Source organism: Rhinolophus ferrumequinum, chromosome 3 (genome assembly GCF_004115265.2).
Source record: "Rhinolophus ferrumequinum isolate MPI-CBG mRhiFer1 chromosome 3, mRhiFer1_v1.p, whole genome shotgun sequence".
Lineage (NCBI taxonomy): Eukaryota > Metazoa > Chordata > Mammalia > Chiroptera > Rhinolophidae > Rhinolophus > Rhinolophus ferrumequinum.
This window is the reverse complement of record NC_046286.1, coordinates 94273913-94295501: the sequence shown is the minus strand read 5'-3', so window position 1 is coordinate 94295501 and position 21589 is coordinate 94273913. Positions and strand designations below refer to the sequence as shown.

At 40.3% G+C, this 21589-nt stretch overlaps 1 protein-coding gene across 2 annotated transcripts in view; it reads right to left on the bottom strand.

The window, feature by feature from the left end:
* The window catches only part of AKAP12 (A-kinase anchoring protein 12), an 81284-nt gene that overhangs the window by 12651 nt on the left and 47044 nt on the right, over positions 1–21589 (bottom strand). The window contains exon 1 of one of the 2 annotated variants that reach the window (XM_033096935.1): positions 6201–6438. The exons of the other annotated variant lie outside the window; for it this stretch is intronic. Coding sequence (XP_032952826.1) covers positions 6201–6225 — 25 coding nt within the window. The 5' untranslated portion in view covers positions 6226–6438. Of the gene's footprint in view, positions 1–6200; positions 6439–21589 lie in introns of those variants that run through there. 2 annotated transcript variants of the gene reach the window in all.

Genomic DNA, 21589 nt, shown 5'->3' with positions numbered 1-21589 from the left:
GGGAAAACCTAATTAATTATACAGGGGGGAAATCAGGCAAGAATTCAACGTAAACCTCTGAGGGACAGATGGCCACTGTGGGCCATATTCTGAGAAGGACAGACCTGTGGCTGAGAATGCATAACCTGAACTGCATCAGGAGAAAACAAACAAATGTGGTGGAAATGGGGAGGAGAACTACATGCTTTGAACATGTCAATGTTTTAAAAGACAAAGGCTATAGAAATGTTCCAGATTAAAAGATGTATAATATGTAATGGATCCAAGGATAGATCCTATAGTACAAGGGGGAAAGGCTAAAAAGGACATTATTAGATTAACTGATAAAATTGGAATAAGGATGGTAGATTATTTAAAAGTATTGCAATAATGTAAATATATGACATTGATAACCGTACTATGGTTATGAAAGGGAATATCTCTATTCTTAGGAAATACACACAGAAGTATTTAGGAGTAAAGGACCATGATGTATATAATTTACCTCAAATGGTTCAGAAAATTTTATTATCTCATGCCTACCTTAACAGGAACTTGTATATTGGTTTTTGTTTTGTTTTCCAACAGAGAGAGAAATAATGAGGCAAATGAGGTAAATATTAACAATAAGTGAATCCGGGCACAGGATATATGGATGTTTCCTGTTACTGTTTTTGTTTTTGCCACTTGTTGTAAGTTTGAAGTTACTGTTTTAAAAAAAATAACTCAGAAGAGTAAACAAGTGCAGATAATAAAATTATAGAAAACAAAAATGGAGAGGATGATGATTCACCCTACCTGATTTCAGAGGACTCTGCATCTTTGCCTTACATTATATAATGTAATATAAATGTTATCAATGTATTAAATACTAGAATACTCTTCCCACACCCTCCATAAAGGAGAGAGAATTCTCATAGAGGGAAGAAGATTAAGTTCCAGACAGGTTGGTGTGATTAGCACCGGGCACCTGGGGAAATTTCCTGAAGTTTCTGTTCTTAGTGTCCTCACCTGTAACACAGATCACCTGCAGTACTTCCTGCAAAGGCTAGTTAGGAGGAAGGACTATCAATCATCTCTAATAATAATAAAACGAAAGCTCTAAAGAGGTTCTTTTCTTTTTTTTTGCTTCATTGTTTCCTTCAGAACTACTTATTTTTAATCACTTTTTACCAATTCCAAAAGTAATCTATATAAATTGCAGAAGATTTTAAAATACAGAAAATCAGAATAACATCCATAAAAATAATGTCCAGAGATAAACACTACTAATATTTGAGTGTTTTCTTCTGGGCAAGTTATTCAATAGTCTTCAAAATTTGACATTAATGCACAATTTATTTTTATATACCTCTACTGTTAGACAATCTACATTGGTTCACTATCACACATTCACGTGTATAAAATCATTGTCCAAATTCCTGAACAAGTTTTCAAACAGAAGAGGGCAGCATTGAACAGCTCTTAGCCTTCCCCCAACTGGAAGTCTGGCAACTTCCTAGATCTTCAGGATCAGAGACACAATGGAAATCCACAAATACTTAAAGTTCAGGTGCCTTTCCAATTCTGTAAAGTCGAATGCCATGTTGCACCTACATTTACTTCTTCACCTCCAACATAAACACTTCAAGGGAAAAGAGGGCAGACATCTTGAATTAGCTCCCTCTCGTCATGTAAAGATCTACATCTGTATGTAGCCCACTTTGGACCAAGTGCGAGTGAAATGAGACTGCAGTCCTTCTTTCTGTGTTGAACTTCCTTCTTCACTTTCCCATCCCAACTGCATATAGTACGCCAAAATCAGGCCACATTTTCCAGGGTCTGGCTAACAGAAACCTTTTTAAAAAAATTTTTATTTTATTTTTCAATTACAGTTGACATACAATATTAGTTTCAGGGGTACGACACACAGTGACTAAACATTTATAAAACTTACGAAATGATAACCTGGCACAGTACCCACCCAGCACTATGCATAGGTATTATAATATTATTGACCATATCCCCTACGCTATACTTTACATCCCCGGGACTGTTTTGTAACTACCATCTTGTACTTCTTAATCCCTTCACCTTTTTCACCGACCCCCAACCCCCTCCCAGCTAACAACCATCAAAATGTTGTCTGTATCTATGAGTTTGTTTCTAACAGAAACATTTTTTTAAGTATTTTTATGTGCTATCTGCATGCTGGTTCTGAATTAGATCAAGATCCTAGCTTCGTATGCAAAGAGGGAGCTGTTAAATGCATAAAATAACTGCCTAAAAGATGTGGGGTGGCAGGGAGAGGACCAAGTCAGCAGGTCTGGCTGTTGGGAAAGAAGGTAATAGGTGACAGGAAACTAGTAACAGTAATAAATATCCTCCGGGAAAGACAGGCCAGTGTTCACCAAGTACATTCACAGCCACATTTACATTCATTAATAAATTTACTTTTAAATGGCCTCAAAACCTCCTCTGCTGTAATTACTGACACATTAGCTCCCTAGGGAATTATTATCTGCCTTAGATTTGTCCGACTGGATAGGAAGACGAAAATCAAAAAAGTTGACTATCTAAGCATGCATCACTGATTTGGCGATGCACTTTCTTGGCACCCAGAAGTCCTTCTGTAGGAACAACTGATTTTAGAGTGGGCCTTTCTGACACAACCTATAATTATCACTCATGTGGGACTTTGAATTGTCCAGCCATTTTGAAGAACCCTGCTATTAATTCAGCAAGTCTCTCAAATGCCCATGAAGTCCAAACATGGCTCATTTATTCACTGACACTGTGGTTCTGTTGGAAACTTCACATTCTCACCCGGCATCCAAGATGGCAAAAAGGTTTGGAAAGGGAGCAGGTCCGTGTGTCAACTGGTAAATCCTCTAGGAGGCAGAGCTGGCACATACTTCCATCTTCATACTGTCCTGTTAGTCACTGGTCCTCTCCCCATCCCACAGCCACATAAAAGGGTGGGGAAAGTCCTTGCAATTGTCCACACACTCATGGGTACCACGTCCAATAGTCTTGCCTTGTACATGGGTTGTGTAGACAGGTTTTTCCATTAGTAGAAGCAACATCATGCAAGTCTTGCTTCTCAAATGGACATTACCAGAGAAACGATATATTTCGATTCTCTTTTTCTGGGAGAAGATTCTAATCATATGCTTGTTTGTGTGAACGTGTCAGTTGACAACATTGCTGGGAAACGGGAAAGATGATTTTAAAAATGACACACCTATAAGGGGCTTTCACTCAATTTTTAAGTTTAGTATAACCAACGCTCTCCAGTCCCCGAGCATATCAGGACTGCTTGCTGTGACATCTGGAACTGGTTAACTTTCCCCTACGATTTTGCAGCATTGTCCTGGAATGTTTCCAGGAATTCTCTGCATTCTAAATCCATCCCTTAGATCCTACACAGCCAACTCCCCTTGTTCTAAGGCTCATTAACCACAAAACCTCCTTGGGGAGATGTTTAACTGGGATTAAAACTCAGATAAGCAAAACCCCATAGAGGGGCACACAGGTCATCACTGGCCCTGGCCTGAAAGTGACGTTCCATGGTCTCTTACAATCTCCTACAAGGTAAGAAAGGGGTCCTTTGCAAGGTACTCGACAGCTGTGTTTCTTAGTAGCTGTGGAGCACAAGAGAAACTTCGTTTTCACAATAAAAAGGGGTTTTAACAACCACTTTTTGCAGGCTTATGGTGAGGAATAATGATAATGACCACACAGAGGCAGTTATTACTCTGGCAGTCCTGAGGATATTCTTTTCATGTCTCACAAGTCTCTTGACAACTAATCTGCCTCATGGTAGATAGAAGCAGCCATGTGAAGGGTATTTTTATTTTATCTTGTAAAATGATTTGTATAGAGAAGTGCATTATAAATAACCCAGAACTTGCATGCATGCTGGAGGACTCTTTCTTCCCCAGTTTATTTTAAATTTAAAGAATGTTGCCCTGATTCCTCATGAGACTCTACAGTTAGTCTCAGTGTGTATGGGGTGAGGGGAGAGTGAATGGGGAGGAGCGTGGGGGGGGACACCTCTTTTATTGTCAGTGTGCCAAATTACTTATTGTCTAGTTTTTAAGCTAAGTTATTGCTAATGTGATGTGAGGGCAAGACTTCAAGAAAGGCAATAGTATGTAATTTAAATTATCAATCATTTCATAATTCAAGTTCTGCTGCATTCAGTCCAGTGGTTTGTGTATAGAGGGCCAGGGAGGGAAGAATAATAGTTCCATAAGTGACAGCTTTTCCCAACATTCAGAAATGAAAGCTTGTTCCTAAGTAATTCTACAAAAATGTTATCAGTCCGGTTCCCTTCCTATTAATTGTGAAACTTAAATGCTCCTTGCATAACACAGTCCTACAGAGGACCAGAATAACTTTTACACTATTTAGATGAGTAGTCTGATATTTAATTAATCCTTAATGCCAATTTAAAGTCTTCATTGCTTTTCAAGATCCTGACCAACTACTTAAAGACAATTGACTGTAAATCTTCCTTATCAGGATAACTTGCAGAAGAATCAAAATCACAGCTGAAACTCCCTTTTATTTTTATTTCTTCCAGTACGAAATGTTATTAAAATATTAAAATTCCACTATGAAATGCCCTTAAAATTTGTGGAGTTAAGATTTTTCTGTGCATTTTCTTATTACCAGGAAAAAGTACTAAATTTTGCCATGTCCTCCACACCCACATTGTAATAAAAGTAAAACTCAGAAAGCAACAGATCCAATTAATTGAGGTTGCCTTAATAATTATTCCTTCCAGTTGCTTCCGATCATGTATCATTCCACTGGGATTATCTGAACCAATTTTTTCAAGTCCCCCAAGTTTGTTAACTCCTAATTGGTGCTAAAAAGGACCACCTTCCTTTCCCTTAAGAAACTCAGGAAATGATAAACCAATAAAATAGTTGATATAATGAAAATCAAGCTGTATACAAAAGGCACCCAGAAAAAAGTTATGATTGGAGAAACCCCACCCCCAGTTTTAACACCCCACAAACCACATTCCCAGGCAGCCTCTCTCAGGATTGGGCATTTGTATATTTCATTCATAGAAAAAGTAAAGATCTGGAGGGAAAAAAAACTGGAGAATTTTGTGTTTTAAACTTTTAAATTTTGTACAGTCTATTAAATAATAGTTTCTAGGTACCATGTAACTTTTCACTCAAGGTAAATAATAGAACGGCTAGTCAAGTTTATGTGTGGGAGGAATTTCAAGGAAATCTCAAAGTAAACAAGCTAATCTATAGGAAATGGGAGATATTTTTAGTTTGGCTAAACTTCCACATTCATTTAAATTCTCAAAGAGGACAAAGCTTTGCAGAAGCAATTATATTGAGAAAAATGTTAAGTCCTAGAAATTCTATAGTGCACTTTTAAGAAAACATGCAGATCTGATGAGCAATGATCTCAAATATGTAGAGAAAAGCTGGGCTTTTAAATCTAAATTAGCAAATGGAGTTTTGTCTTGATGGCAGGAAACCGGAGGAGGGAAACAGGTTCCTTGAGGGAAACAGGTTCCTTAAGGGGTGGTGAAATGATCAAACACAAAGTTAGAGGAGCTGTAAGTATATTCTACAAGTTTAATGTATGTAACTTATTTGCTGAAGGTAGGTATTAAATACTATAGAGTATACTCAGCCAGACTTCTAAAAAGCTAGCTTAAGAAACATACATTTTTAACTATTCATTGCCTAAATGCTGTTATCTGCTAGCCACAAATTTTACAGTAACTATGGCTTTACTAAAACCACCACTTTAACTAGAGCTAACATTTCGGTCCCCTAAAGTCGCCAAGCGTACCTCTGCTGCAAGTTCCTAATAAGTAGGTCAACATGCCAAAGATTGCAATTCCACAAAAACAGGAATTTGATATTTTATGACAAGAGTAGGCTGTCACAACCTATTTTGAAATTCACCCCAGTCTAACATGAAACTATTTTTCCGCGAGGGGAAAGGAGGCAATCCCCCTAGGTACAGCAGGAAGATTCCCGCATAGGCAAAACGGAAACATTAGGTTTGTTGGTGTTACTGCGCCAGAGAGAGAATGCTCTTCTGTTCAAAAAGTCTACACACAGAGAGAAATACATACCAATCAGTATGTCCCGCCACTGACCTCGAGGTCTCCACCCAAATGCAGGTTTGCGGGAAGAACGCATTTACTCCACCTGCCACCGCTAAGGGAGAACACGACGGACTGGCTTCTGCCTTACCTGTGATTGTAAGGATCCCCAGCATAGTTACCAGCACAGGTACCTCCAGATGAGACGAGCAGCTGGTTCTTGCCCTCCCCTGCCGGTTGGCTGAAGCGGCCCGGGGCCTCGCCAAGCCGGTGCACTCTTGCTGTGATCAGAAAGGACTAAGCGCCAAGCCACCCTCGGAGGATTAGGTAGAACCAAAGGTGCCTTGGGAGCTGAGCACAAAGCGCGGGCTGAGGAGGCTTTTCCCGGCTAATTATAGGAGGACCCTCCCTCGGCCAGCGGGTTGGGGTCTGGCCCCGCCCTCGCAGCGCTCCAGGACTCGGGAGTCAGGAGTTTCATTTTAAAGGAGAAGAGCTCTCCCCGCAGTTGGTCTGCTAGTGGTCAGTAAGGCTTTGCAGAGACCCAGGGAGGGTTTAACATTTGCTGGGAAGAATGAGACCCAGAGGCAGCAGCATTTTATCTAAACCATTACTTCAGTCCTGGCACCGATTTACTTCAGTATCTCAGCTTTTAAGGTTACTTTAAGGAAATAACTGCACAGATATTAAATTCTACTGCCATTTTTAATACTGTGTCCTATATCCTTGTTTGTTTTAAAGCTGTTAAAGTGCAAAACACTGCTCCCTTTTTAGCACTTGTAGTATTTTATATTTTCACCATCTGTTTCTCTCTCTCTCTCTCTCTCTCACACACACACACACACACACACACACACACACAACGTTGCACTGATCTGAGGCTCCTCAATTGTCCTGTTTCCTAAATTCTTTGAGAAGGGCTGTTACAAACTATGCCATGTGCCAACAATAAAGCCACTATCATGCCTCTAGTATCCACGCACACCACATGAAAATCAGTCCGATTTAAAAGTTTAAAAGTCAGAAAATTTCAGGCAGCCCTAAATTCTGAAATTCTTTTTCATTGAAACTTCAGGTTTGTTCTATATGAAGACGAGGTAAGTGATAAACGAGTCGGTGTGTTCTGAAGATTTTGACACACTCTTGTGCATGTCCATTTTCCGTTGGGTAGGTCCATTTAGGCCCCCGGGGTTTGTTTCCTTCTTTTCATCCTTCTCCTATTTATCACTTCATGGCTTGCCCGTCTGACCCCATTAGCACAGGCTCTTTCTTTAAGCAAACAGAAGAAAGGTTTTACTATTGCTCTCTTCTTCAGACAGTGAAGATCTTGTTCATTACTTCTTGGGGGCAGGGAGAAGGGTTGGGGGCCAGGGGTGGACCAGAGTGGGCACAATGAAAGGGGAGAGGGGGGCGAAGATTAAGAAAAAGCTGAGCACAGGAGGGCTGGCATGTATTTGCCCCCTCTGGCCACCAGGGGGAGCTACGCGCCATATTCAGGCATAGACTGAGCAGAGTAAAGGCGGCGTCGCTGCTGGCAATCTGACCGTATTACAAAAATCAGCTTCAGCCTCTCCATAGATCAGGTTTCCCTCTTCTATTCAGGCAAACGCCCAGCCTGGCCGTAAGTCCACCCGGGAACAGGGAGTGATGTCCCTTTCCCTGATGCCTGGGAGCTGATTCCCAGAGTGAGCCACTCAGCAGCTTCCTAACCTTTTATCTTCCCTAGAGGAAAGACTCTTAACTTTCGTTCACAATTGCTTCTATTATAACGAGTCTGGTGTGTGAGAAATGCTGCTGGTGCTAATGGGCCCTCTGCAGTCCACATAGAAAAGGGGTCAGGGCAGCTCCCCATTCCTCTTTCCCCCACCTATGCCCTCCGTCCCAGCCCTGGAGAGTCCTGGCTGTGCAGATGGACAATAAATTGGACTCTGGACGCTGCGTTTGTGGTCTACATTAAATGAGCGGTCTATAGCCTTTCCAAGCATGGGGATCAGCCAGGTGGAGTCCACACTCCTGCCTACAGTTGTCCCAGGAGCCCAGGCTACCTCCAGGATCTGAGGTCTCAGTTCTAAGTGTCTCAACACCAGCTGTTGGGGTCAGCACATGGTTTTCACTTGGTGCCACCTCTGAAATACACATGTTCAACTGATGGGTGTGTCTGTTGATTCTGACCTTGCTTAGCTGCACTACCAGGTCCTTTCTGTGAGTCCAAATTCTAGTGACAGGATGATCAACAGCTGTTTTCCTGAGCTGGCTGGGAAGAAATTTCACTAGTTACAAAATTAAGGTCCAGAAACAACATTTAAAAAAAGTTTAAGTGTATTGCTGTTCAGTTTTGTCACTTAAACTTTTTATCCATTTTTATGACATCAGTAAAGACATGTTTAACACCGCTGATTTGATATTCTTAAAGAGGTCATTAAAACCATGAGGCAGAGCAATAGATCATGTAGAAAGTTGTTGACTCAGTAGATAGTTCTCCTTTGATCTCCCCTCTAAGAGTAATCGGCAACCGGGTGTGTAGCTTAGCTGATAGGGGAAGCCTCTGTGTGTCTGCATTTACAAAGAAAAGTCATCAATCAGGATAAAAGCAGGAATAAAGATCAGACCTAAGGTAAGTGTACAACGCAGGCAATTTTCTTTTGCTTGTTTTTGTTAAATCAGAATTCTTAGAGGATGACATCATCTCCCAAAGCAAACGTTTTGGGGACATGTTTACCAATAGCATCAATAGGTAGATGGCAGAAAAGGTGTATTCCAAAACTTCATGGTTCATTCAACGAATATTTACCAACTTCTTGCTCCATGTGAATTATGCTAAGCACCCAGGGATATAGTTGGATATTGTCCTTCCCTCAGGGAGCTCAGTCTTGGGTGGTAAGACACACTCATGGGTAGAAGTATGCACGCTCCAGCTTAGCCCACCTCAGACAACGTCTGAGCTAGCGTCTGAATGGATGGGCATAGCAGGGGGACAGCCCTGCCTGGGGCACAGAGGAAAGCAGTCCACACAGCAGGAGCAGCATGAACAAAGGCATGAAGAACATGAACCGTAGGGAACCATGAGTGAGCTCCTTACAGCTACAAGCTCAGAGTCTACTTGGGGACTCTGTCTACATATGAGGCCATATGATGAAGCGTTTGGATGACATCTTAAAAACTCTGTAACAAATACAGTAACCCAATTTTTAAAAAGGAAAATGGTCTGAGTAGACATTTTGCTAAAGTAGACACACAAATGGTCAATGAGCCCATGAAAAGACCTTCATTGTTACCCATTAGGAAAATGAAAATCAAAACCACAATGAGATACTATTTCACACCCACTAGGATGACTGTAACAAAAAAGATGGACAATAACAAGGAATAGACAAGTTGGAGCCCTCATATGTTGGCAGTGGGAATGTAAAATGGTGCAGCTGCTTCGGAAAACAGTCTGGTGGTTCCTCAAAATGTTCAACATAGATTTATCATATAACCCAACAATTCTACTCCTAGATATACATACACTCAAGAGAAAATAAATACATGTCCATAAAAAAACTTGTATAGAAATATCAACAGCAGGATTATTCATAGTCAAAAAGTAGATGCAGCCCAAATGTCCATCAACTATGCATGGATAAATAAATTTGGTATATCCATACAATGGAATATTATTTGGTAATAAAAAGAATAAAGTACGTATACATGCTACACATGCTATAACACAGATTAATATTTTTAAATTTTTGTTAAGTGAAAGATGCAAGTCACAAAGTAGCACACGGTTGACATATTGTTTAGTTCTATTTAAATGAAATGTCCAAAATAGGAGAATCTATAGGAACATAGAATAGATTAGTGGTTACTAAGAACTGGGGAGCTGGGGGGAGAGAGAGAGAAGTGAATAACAGGTATGGGGGTTCTTTAGGAGGTGATGAAAACCTTCTAAAATTGATTGTGCTGATGGTGTGCTGTGACTATATTAAACTATATGACTATATTAAAAACCACTTAATTGTGTATTTTAAATGGGTTATTGAATGGTATGTGAATTATATCTCATTAAAGTTGTCTTTTTTTTTTAAAAAAATTTTTTTTATTACCTCTGAAGGCTACAGGGAACCACTAGATGTTTTGGAGCAGGGTTAGTGGCATAATTTGCACTGTGATATAGAAAAGGTACCTGGGCAGTAGTGACGAGGAGGAGGATAGTCTAGAAATAAAACAGATGGAAACCGTGGTGACTAAGGCGAGGAAGGAGCCCAAAGTTACATCAGGGCACTAACTGAAAGATGCCTGCAGGACAAAGGGAAGGCAGGCAGCAGAAGCCAGCAACTGCATGAGATCATCTGACTGGAATGACACATGTGAAATAAGAAAGGTCTGGAACCCTGACCCAAGAATGGACAGAGATAAGAAGCAATCAAGGAGAAAGTAACATCAGAAGCCAAATGGGGAGAGGATTAAAAGATGGAAGTAGTGGTCAACAGTCTGGTGACACAGGAGGCCAGGATTAGTAGACAAATAACTGCAATAAAGACAAGTGCTTTACTCTCTTTCCTGAAAGGGAGGGGACAGGGACCAATACACCAGAATTAGCACTGATCCTAGGTTCTGCAGCTTCCTCCAAGGAGGCTTGAGTATTTCACCCAAATGTGAGAATCGAGAAACTAGAGAAACGGATTTACACCAAGTCCAGCCCTGCCCATCACCTCTCCTTTTGTTTTCTTTTCAACCTGGCATTATACTTGGAGGAAAATAAACCAAAACCCAGTGAGGTCTCGTCTCTTCTGGCTGGAAAAGGGCAGGCGAAATCTAACTAAGGAAGCATCTATACCACTGGTAATCATTTAAAATGTTTCAAGATAATCTAAGTTTGAGTTAAAAACTGCTCCAAACTAGACAGCTGTGAACGAGGAGATGGATATATACACTGAACCTAAATGACACTGCTAAGTTACATATGGGACGGGCAGGTTCTCCTGGGCACAGTGTATTTTCAGGTCTCTGTCTCTATGCTATGAGTGCAGACAAATTGAATTTTATGGTCCCATTGTATTGGACATGTTTACATAGATGTGGTTATTTCAACTCAAAATCCTTAAGATAAATAATCTGAATACTAGTTCCTCAGTGGGACTGATGTAATACAATAGAAGAGCTAAAGGGGGATATAAAAATCACTTAAGACAAAAAAAAAGCAAGGGGAAAACATTTAAAAACTCAATCAAAATAACAAAAGTGACATGAAATAAGTATTATTGCTCCCTTAATATTTTTATGTTCTTTGATTGGCAATTCTATTTCTATGAAATATACCAAACGAGAGGTATAGATTTATATATAAAAATGTTTCTCCTTGGAACATTTAACATTTAAGAACCTAAGTGTCCCAATAGTAGGAAAATGGTGTATATAACTCTTCAGTGGCGTATTTGGCAAAAACATGTTTGAAGCAGTAATAACCAGGAAAATGCCTATATTGATATATAATATAAACCCACACCTCTTTGTTCAGGGTAAAAGCAGGATATAAACTACATATTCAATATAATACTGATTTTGCTTTTTAAAATATACATATATATTTTAAAATACATTATATACATACTATATATATGTGCACATAGGTGAGCCTGAGGAAAACAAGGAGCCCAGAAAGAATAATAACAAAAACCAGCCATAGTGGAATCCCGGCCACTTTCTTCCTACATTTCACAAATCTTCTAAACAACCGGCTGTTACTTTCATGCTTAGAATGCCAGGTGCAACGGACACCTGGCCCTGTGTTGTCCGGGTGGCCCAGCATCATCCGACCTTGAACCTTACAGCAACGCCTCGGATTGTCTATCAAAAATCCAAGGCGATTTACATCATGACCTTAAACTCTCCAATCAGGGACATATAAATCAGCCAGCTTAAAGCAGATTAAAGTCAAAGTGTGATCTTTTTAAAAATGATGAAATGAGAAAAACTTGCTTCACTACCAGATGTGCTCAGCTATATGAACGGGAATCAATTCTTTCCTGAGTGCCTTGCGCTGCAGTGCTCTATTCATTTTAAGACCCTGAACAACTACCTGTCTTGAGTGCAGTCAAGAGAAGGTTCCAAAATCTGAAAAGATGGCTTCTAGTTCTGGTTTTCCTGATAGCTGTGTGGCTAGGGGCAAAATATTTAAGTCTCTGGGCTTCAGCTGGTGGGAGAATAAATACACCCATGCTACCATTATTTTGAGGTGAAATAAAGGTTAACCCTAGCACTACTGAGTATATTCTAAAAGCAGAATAAAGTTAGCTATTATGCTTATTTTAAATCATGCATTCTCAGTCTGGGTATGTTGCCCCCAGTGGGTGAAAATTGGTTCGTGGCAAGGAAGCTAAAAAAAAAAAATTTAACTCCTTATGTATAAAGCATATACACACACACACGTATTACATAAATTGATATACAGTATATCTGCGCTATTAAAATTTGGGGGAGGGGAGCACTAGGAAAAATAATGTCTAAAAAGACTCCTTAGGGGAGTGATCATGAAAAGAAGGTTGGAAAATACTATCTTAAATATAGGTAAGCCTCATTTTAAAGAAGCCTTTGAAAAATACTCCCGTAATAAGCAAGCATGCCCCTGTATCGCTAATTTTTCAGAAATGCAGTCCAATAAGAGAAGCATCATCTTGTGCTAGAGGTAATCAACCTGAGAGTCTGCTTGCTTTTCCGGAAGACAGAGTGAGAGAGAGAGAGAGAGAGAGAGAGAGAGAGAGAGAGAGAATATCTTTCAATTGCTTGAAGCCTTAACCAAAGAGTGAGAGGGAGGGACAAGCTGCAGGGACAGATGGGGAAGAAATAATGGTGATTATATACCCAACACCCACTGACATTCCACAGCTCTCCACCTGAATTATAATGTGAGCCCCTAAGCAAACCACATGTGACTTCAAATTTTCTAGTCACATTGAAAAGAATAAAAAACACTTGCGGTTAATTTAAATATATTTTATTTCACCCAATATATTCATAATGTTATGACAACGTGTACCCAATGTGAAAAATTATTAATTTTACATTCTTTTTTTTATGTGAACTTTTCAAATCCCAGTATGTATTTTTACAAGTAGAGCACGTCTCCAATAGGATTAGCCACATTTCAAGCCACAGGTGGCCAGAGCACAGCTCTAAACCTACAGACATAACTGAAGGTCTCCCCTGCTTGCTAACTTCTTTCCCAATGACAATTTAATCTCCTTGCTTCCTGTATAGAATTGACCAAGACACCCAGAAGTGCCCTCACTTCTTCAGTGTCCAATCTAGAGTTGGTTCCTTCTTTTCCCAGAAGCATAAACGCAAATCCTACAATAAGCCGCCCACCCACCACCCTTTTACTGAGATGCCATTGTGGAAATCCTCCCTTGATGCAGTCACTAAGTAAAGGTAACATGGTTTGACTACAGATGAGTTCCTAGTGATCTCTAAGTGGTAAGGAATTAAACTCGCATTCATAGATTTAATTGGTACAGCCGTTTCATTGTCTCTTCAGTTAATATATTCAAATCTATTATTTTCCCCAGCTTTTTTTTTTTTTTAATTTTTATTGGGGAATATTGGGGAATAGTGTGTTTTTCCAGGACCCATCAGCTCCACATCAAGTTGTCCTCAATCTAGCTGTGGAGGGCACAGCTCAGCTCCAGGTCAAGTAGCTGTTTTCAATCCACTTGTAGAGGGCGCAGCTCACTGGCCCACATGGGAATCGAACCAGCAACCTTGGTGTTATGAGCACTGCGCTGTAACCACTGAGCCAACAGGCTGACCTCCCCAACTTTTAAAGAGGTTATGCAAAGAAAAAAACTTTTGAAGAAATCCTCAGACAGATAAAAGATATTGCAGCCAAGAAAAGATATGATACTTCAAAAACGAATGGTTAGATCCAAAAAAAAAATGAAATGAAAAATATAGAAATGAAAAATATAGTAACAAAATGCAATCTACTCTTGAGGACATTTCCCCCCAAAATATAGCGCCAAATACAAAGAGATAAAAACAGAGGGGGAAAAAAAACAAGCTTTAATTAGGACAATTCCAGAAAGTCTAAAATATGAATAATGGTAATTCGGAAAAGTGAACAAAGAAAACGAGGGGAATGGATGAGTAATTTTCCTGAAGTGAAGTGCATATGTTTGTGGATTGAAAGGTCATAAGAACCCAGCACGTCACAAACGGGTTCCCATGGAGATTCATCATTATAGGCTCCCAGAAGACTGAGGACAAAAGGACTCTCTGAGCAGTCGGAAGGAATAAGCATCAGAACAGCATGAGATTCCAGTCACAACATCAGTGAGCAAGATGACACTGGTAGAATCCTAATCGGGTGGAACAGTGACTGGACACACCTGGGGAAAGGGTTTGACAAGCACGATTAGGGCCACGATTTGACAAGCACGGGGAAAACCCCGCATTTTTGTGAGAAATTCACTCCCTGAGTTTAGACACTGAGGCCACAGAGTGAGATTAACCTCGGGGGCTCTGCAGAAGGCTGGTTAGGAGCGCCCCCCCGCCCCCGATTCTGCTCAGACCATCCTGCTAGAGACTATGAAGTGGTCCACTTTATTGATGACCAACAATTATTTGGAAAGTGGGAATTCTCTAATTCTTATTTCTAGCTACTGTACCATGCTTATGATCACGGTGAGTGAAGTACCAAAAGGGTGAGTGATATTTCCGACATCACAAATACATAGCAGCGTATATTGATATTTCCTTCATTCTACGTGGCTTTGGCTCTGTGAGCAACATCCTTGACAAGGGGCACTCCTCTATATATTCTCTCTCCATCAACATACTTACCTCCTCAGTACATAACACTTGGTGTAAAGCAAACTAAGTTGTTCTCACAGTTTAGAGAGTTTGAGAAATAAACTATCCTGAAAAAGCAGGAATGTCGAAATTGAAACCCAGTTATGCTTGGCAAGCTTCCATCAAGCACATTCATATTTGAAATATATGTATATAATATATATATATATATATATAAAAGCCCTGGCATTTTCCTTTTAATGCGAAACAGCTTATTTTCTCTGGAGATGTTTTGCCTAGAGAAGAAAAGATGAAAGGAAAGACATGATAAATGCTTTCAAATACTTAGAGGGCTGCCGTGTGGAAAAAGGAGGTGAGTTTGTTCTAGGCCGTTTCAGAAGGCAGCTCTGGGAACAGAGGGAGGTAGTGGGAGGGAGGTGTATTTTTCCTGCAGTGGAGTAACTGGTTTCCTTTTATGGAGACACTCCCCCAACCTTCCAGTGTTTAAGCAGAGGAACCTCCTGTGTGGGGACACGAGCCTGATTAGACAACCTCAAAGTTCCCGGCCACTGAGACTTCTTGATCCCAAGGTGACTTTCCAGCTGATCCGTCATGAAGGCAGGTGCTATGGGTTGAACTGTGTCCCCTCCAAATGCATGTTGATGCCCTAACCCCAGCACACCAGAACTAACTGTATTTGGAGAGAGAGCTTTGAAAGAGGGGATTAAGTGAAAATAAGGCCAGTAGGGTAGGCCAGAATCCAATTTGACTGGTGTCCTGCCTTATAAATTGTGACACAAAGAGACTACAGGGATGCCTATGCAAAAAGGAAAGACCATGTGGGGACACAGGGAGGAGACAACCCCAGGAGACAAGTCTAGAGAAACTAAATCTTAGGACACCTTGATCTTGGACTTCCCAGCACCTAGATTGTGAGAAAATAAATTTCTGTTGTTTATGCCACCCATTCTGGGATATTTTATCATGGCAGCTCTAGCAAACTGATACAGCAAGGTAACCACCTTGTGCTTGCTGTCAGTCTAAATACTGCATGTTCGTGGTAAAATGCATTAAAGCAACGACTTCATGCAATAAATTAAATCTAGCACATACCGCTTTTTACCGAAATAACTAACGCATGCATTGTTACTACCGGAGGTCAGAGATGACTACTTGACATTGGCACTTTACAGACTGTAAACCACAAAAGCAGTTTGAGAAAATCTGAAGTACAGTACTTAGGAATAAGACTCTACCTATAGGCTAAAAGGTCGTAGAATTTAAGCCCAAAGTACATATCTTCTGGAAGTTATCCAGGCATCCTTTCATATAACATAGGGACGTTGTACTCTAGAACATCCCTATGGAGAAACAGTCAGGGGTTGCTATCATTAGGTGACACAGGAGCTGTTTTACGGACGAGTCAGTCTTTGAGAACATGACTAAAGGAGTTTCATTAAATAAATACCACGGTTAAAATAATTTAATGTTGGGCTGGCCCGGTGGCTCAGGCGGTTGGAGCTCCATGCTCCTGACTCCGAAGGCTGCGGGTTCGGTTCCCACATGGGCCAGTGGGCTCTCAACCACAAGGTTGCCGGTTCAACTCCTTGAATCCCCCAGGGGATGGTGCGCTGTGCCCCCTGCGGCTGGGATTGAACACGGCACCTTGAGATGAGCTGCAGCTGAGCTCCCGGATGGCTCAGTTGGTTGGAGCACAGGCTCTCAACCACAAGTCCTATTCCCTTTCCCCAATAATAAAAAAAAAAAGTTAAAATAAATAAATAAATAAATAAATAAATAAATAAATAATTTAATGTTTCCATTATTGGCTGAGTTACAATTAGGGAACCATTCATCATGGACCACCTCATTCCCCTCAAGGGCGAGGATCTGTCTGAATCTTGGCATGTTGTTTGAACAAGCCCAGAGGCTGTCTCATCTGTGCTCCTCAAATGGACCAGAACCTCAACCGACTTCATGAGTGGACTGGAGTAGCCTCTAAATTATAGACATTCATAGGTAAGTCTTTGCAGTAATTTAAGATTGACTAACAGTCTTTAAAATAAGTAGAATGGCATTTACCAACATCTTTCACCCATCCTGGGCCATAACCAATCCCTATTACATAATTCCCACCTTCTCCCATATGGGGGCGGGTGAGATATGTTACCTGTAGACACATTTATGAAGCTCCTCAACTTTCTTTCATACCTAAATGATTACATATGGAGACATTCTTGAATAAATTTTCTCCTCTTGAACTTTTTGTTCATTAAATTAAAACTTCAAATCTAGAAGGTGGCTTTTAAGATCAGACTAAAACGAAAATGCATAAGTGTTTTTCTAAAAAGGCATAATGAAATTACCAAGTAGATTTGCACCTGCCCAAGGTCACTTGGGTGTTTTCAACGGCTAATCCATCATTTGGTTTTTAATGCCTGTATTACTAGCAATACTAATGGTACCCAGTCATAGAATTTCACAGATGGATGAGAATGCTCATGTTACAGAAGAAAATTGACGTTCAGTGAGATAAAGGAATGTATTCAAATCAAGGTCATGCAGAAAAATAGTGGTTAAAGCAGCTGTACCCGTGTCTTAGTGACTGGAGTGAAGTGATTTATAAAGGGGAGGGAGGGAAAAGTCTCACTACTTCTTCCCTCCCCTGTCCCCCCATTTTTTAAGTTAAAAGGAAAAATAAAGGTTCGTTGCACAGTCAGATTTGGATATAGTTCAGAGGAAAAAAGTCCTCTCTCTATAGCTTGGCTGTTAATTACTTTAAAAAAAAAATCTGTGTTACTTTAAAGATGAAAGCAGTAGGGTATTATACCTGAAATTTGTCAATGACAAGTAGTATCAGAGAGGCATGTATAAGTATTGCTGTGGAGTGAGGGAACGGGATTAAAATCAATTCTCAGAAACTGTACCCTATCTTGCTTTTGCCTAAGTTCAAGGCCTATTTTGTGAGTGTTCTCTCTCGCTTTCAAAACATTCCAAAACAGGATACAGCCTGAGAAAATGTCATGCAATAAAATTGTATTCAAAATACCAAAGTGGGGGGGAAACAAAACTCCCTCTTTGTCTATTGAGTACTCATATTTGATAACATTCGAGGACCAGAAGTCCTTATTTAATCACCAGCAGGTCACGGTCTGATTTCATGTTTCCAGGCAACACCTGGACAGCCAAGAGTGAACACCTGTGAGAGCCCAGCATAGTGTATTGAAAAGTATCGAGTTTTGTTACTGCTGATGCAACAAAGGAAAGGGAGCCTTGGGTGAATCTACAAAGCTGCATGTTTCACTATGCAGGAAATGAATTGATATAAAGTGAAAAGCTAACAGATCTTCTTCCCCCATATGAGTAAAAATATAATATTGTTAACTCTAATGTAAAACTGTGCCTTCATTTATTCAAATATTTGTTGAGCACTTACTATGTGTCAGACACTATTCTAGGCTGGGATGGAAGACTGAACCATTACTGCCCCCACCCCCCCGTTCTCCCCCCCCCCCCAAGAAATCTCTGCCCTCGTGGTTTAGCAGAGGTGGCGTAAGGGACAGACATACGGAATGCCAGCTGTTGACAACTGATAGGGGGAAAAATAAAAGATGAATGGAACGTAGTGAGGTGGGCAACAGGCATGTCTTCATGAAAATACTAACAAGGTGCCCATGATGTCACAAAATGAAATAGAAAAGATTGGATCATAACATTTTTTTCCAGTAGAGGAAAACAACCTCTCGCAGAAAAATCAGTGTTTTGGGGGGGTCATCTTTGAACAAAGACCTGGAATAGTGCTTAAGGCACTCACTATCCAGTTCTTACAGGATCAAAAAGCAAAGAGAAAGTACCTGTGACCGACCCCCAGATGGATTTTCTGTAGGGGAACAAGATGCCCAGGGAGGACTGATCGCTTGGCATTAACCTGATGGCCTTTCCATATCCCAAAGGCACTGCACACCAGGAACCAGCAGGTTCAAACAGCAAATTTAATCAAGGCAAAGACAGTGAGATTAAGCACCATTTGAAAAATGAAATTCTCCATAGTATTGCAAATTAAGCTTCTAGGTAACTGAAAAATGGATCTTCCGTTTCTTGCTGTATCTGGGGGAAAATATCCAGATATAGAAAAGGGGAATCCTGTAAAATGGAAGATATACACCCTCGAGGAAACTTGTGCTTTAAGCAAACAACATTTTGGGTATTTTTTTGTTTTTATTTTTCTTGGGGGTGAGGAGGTATTTTCCAGGATGGCCTTAGGATCAGAGCAGGTATGACAGTAGTGGTCCAAGGGCACATTACCTGGGCAACCTTGTTGCCATTCTCTGATTAGCATAACAAAGCAGTTGGCCCAGGAGGAACCAGCTAGGGGCAGGGCATCCAACAGCTGGTATAAAAGCCCTCACTCTGGGTATGCAGATAGTACAAAGTATATGTGAAGAAAAATTTCAGAACCAAGGAGATGATCGCCATTGTTTATTTACTCATACAAACACATGTGACCTGTGAAAGATGGAGAGAAAACATGGCATTCGCATGCTTTACAATGTTTGCTGTGTACTCTGCAGAAAGGCAAAATCAAGAAGAAAAAAAAGAAAGCATAGAAATAGCTGCCTTGTAAATGATAAATTCAAATGTATTAAAATCTGAGATAATCACTTGATTACTTGTATATACCAGTGAGTTCTCTAGGTACTTTACTTAACAACAAAATATGCTGTTACCAGAATAAAGAAGGGTCTTTAAATTTTTTTATTTCATAATGTCAAATTTTCCCATGTTTGGGAAAAATAATCTAACAGATACTAAGATTGAGTTAAAAAAAAATCTAAAAGTTCTAATTTGCAAACATTTTAAATCTGAAATCGAACCCAGACCAATATATAACATTTTAAAAATCTTTTTTCTTCAGGCATTTAACTCATGGTCACAGACGAGAATAAACGACAATTGGCTTAAGAGGGGTCTTTTTCTCTCTCTTTTTTTTTAAATCTTTTCAGCAGAAGCAAATTTTCCACAAAACTAATGGCACTTGTGCGGCCCCTGTGAATACAGGGAGTGGCAAGGTATGACAGAACTTTCTAATTGGGAAAAGGCTACATTTCTATATATGCAGTTTTAATAAATGATAAATCACCTGAAAAGAATTTAGAAGAAAGGGACTAAATCTCCAAGGCAGCTAAGGTAATTTGTTGTGAATTCTTTTTTTTTATTTATTTCAATTAATATTTATTTTTATGCCTAACTGTGTACTCTCTAAAAGATGGCCCCCAAAATTAAATAACCTTCAAACCCCCATATATAGATATATATGTACATAAGTGTGTGTGTGTGTGTGTGTGTATAATCTGACCCTGCTGAACAGTTTAGAAAGCATATAGTAGGCAGTTCCTTTTTTCTATTATTTAAAGAAAGTTTACAAGGAAACACAATTCCATTTTCATTAGAGGAAGAGGATTGGTTCTGAATTACCAGTATTTCTGGTTTCAGAAAGACAGCAGGCAAGACAAGGTGGGGAAATATTTTCACTTCTGGCTTTGTCTAAATATTGTCTGTCACCTCAAATTAAAAATGCTCCAGCAAGAATTCCCCTTATTTGTAGTTTTCTCCCATCACTTTATCTACCTATGACAGGACAAATCCCACTGTTGGCCAGTCCTCCCAGGGACCACGATGGGTTAGACTGTTCTTCCTGAAGTGGATGGCAGTAGAAACCAAGGGCCCCCAAATCCTACAGTTAAGTGTTACATACCCAAAGATGCTTTTGTTTGCATTACAGTAACTTTCCATGCAGAATAGATTGCTGGAAATAACCGTACACTCTAACCATAAGCTATTACTGATGTCAAGAGAAAAGCACAAAAAAACAGTTTACTAATCAGAGACCATAATAAGCCAAAGGAATAACAGTTTTGCCTAAAACAGTAAAAGTTCATCCCAAGGAAAGGCCTCCAGTGGTGGCCTTTGCAGCCCTGGGCCATATGGGGGTCCTTTCCTAGACAAGGCCTTTGCAGGATCTTTTGAAGAACAAGGTATATGAATTGCCACTCTTCCTGCAAGAGGCATTTGTATTTGCTCAGACCCCCAAAGCCATGGTCAGAGCCTGGGCAGCTCCAGAAAACAATGGAATAATCACAGGGTGGGGATAGAATCAGTGTTGACCCATATGGCTGAAACGTGAAAGAAATCACATCTGGACTAAAGGGAGATAGCCAGCAGACCTCCAGTAAACATGCCACAGATAGAAAGGATTATATGGAAATGTGGGCATCTGGTGTTTGCCCATCTCTTATCAATTCTACACAACAGCCTCAGATAAGAAGCCTGACTCCCGCCCTCCCTTGGCATATTTCTGCGATCCCACATTGCCTACTAAATACTTTCTAAACTCCACTCTGCTTTCAGAGCCCTCTTACCCAGCCGACTTCCTTTCTGGGTTTTCATTCTACCCTTTGTTCAGAGTTCATGAGCCTGTGGACACGCCCAGCACGGTAACGGCAGTGGTTAACAACTCACTCTTGGCAATATGCTGAGCTGGGTTTGAATCTTGAGAACAATATCACCTACCTCATAGGGTTGCTGTAACTTTTCTAAGGACATATGCACGAAAGGCACAGTTCCAGGACTCGTAATAAAAGTGAAGTGTTGGCTGTTATTATTCTCCTCACTTTGGCAGCATCCCTTGTCTCCACAAATCTAAACCTCAGCCCCCAGATCTTACCCCACCTTTCTGACCTCAAATAATTACTCTACCCGAACTCTGAGTAG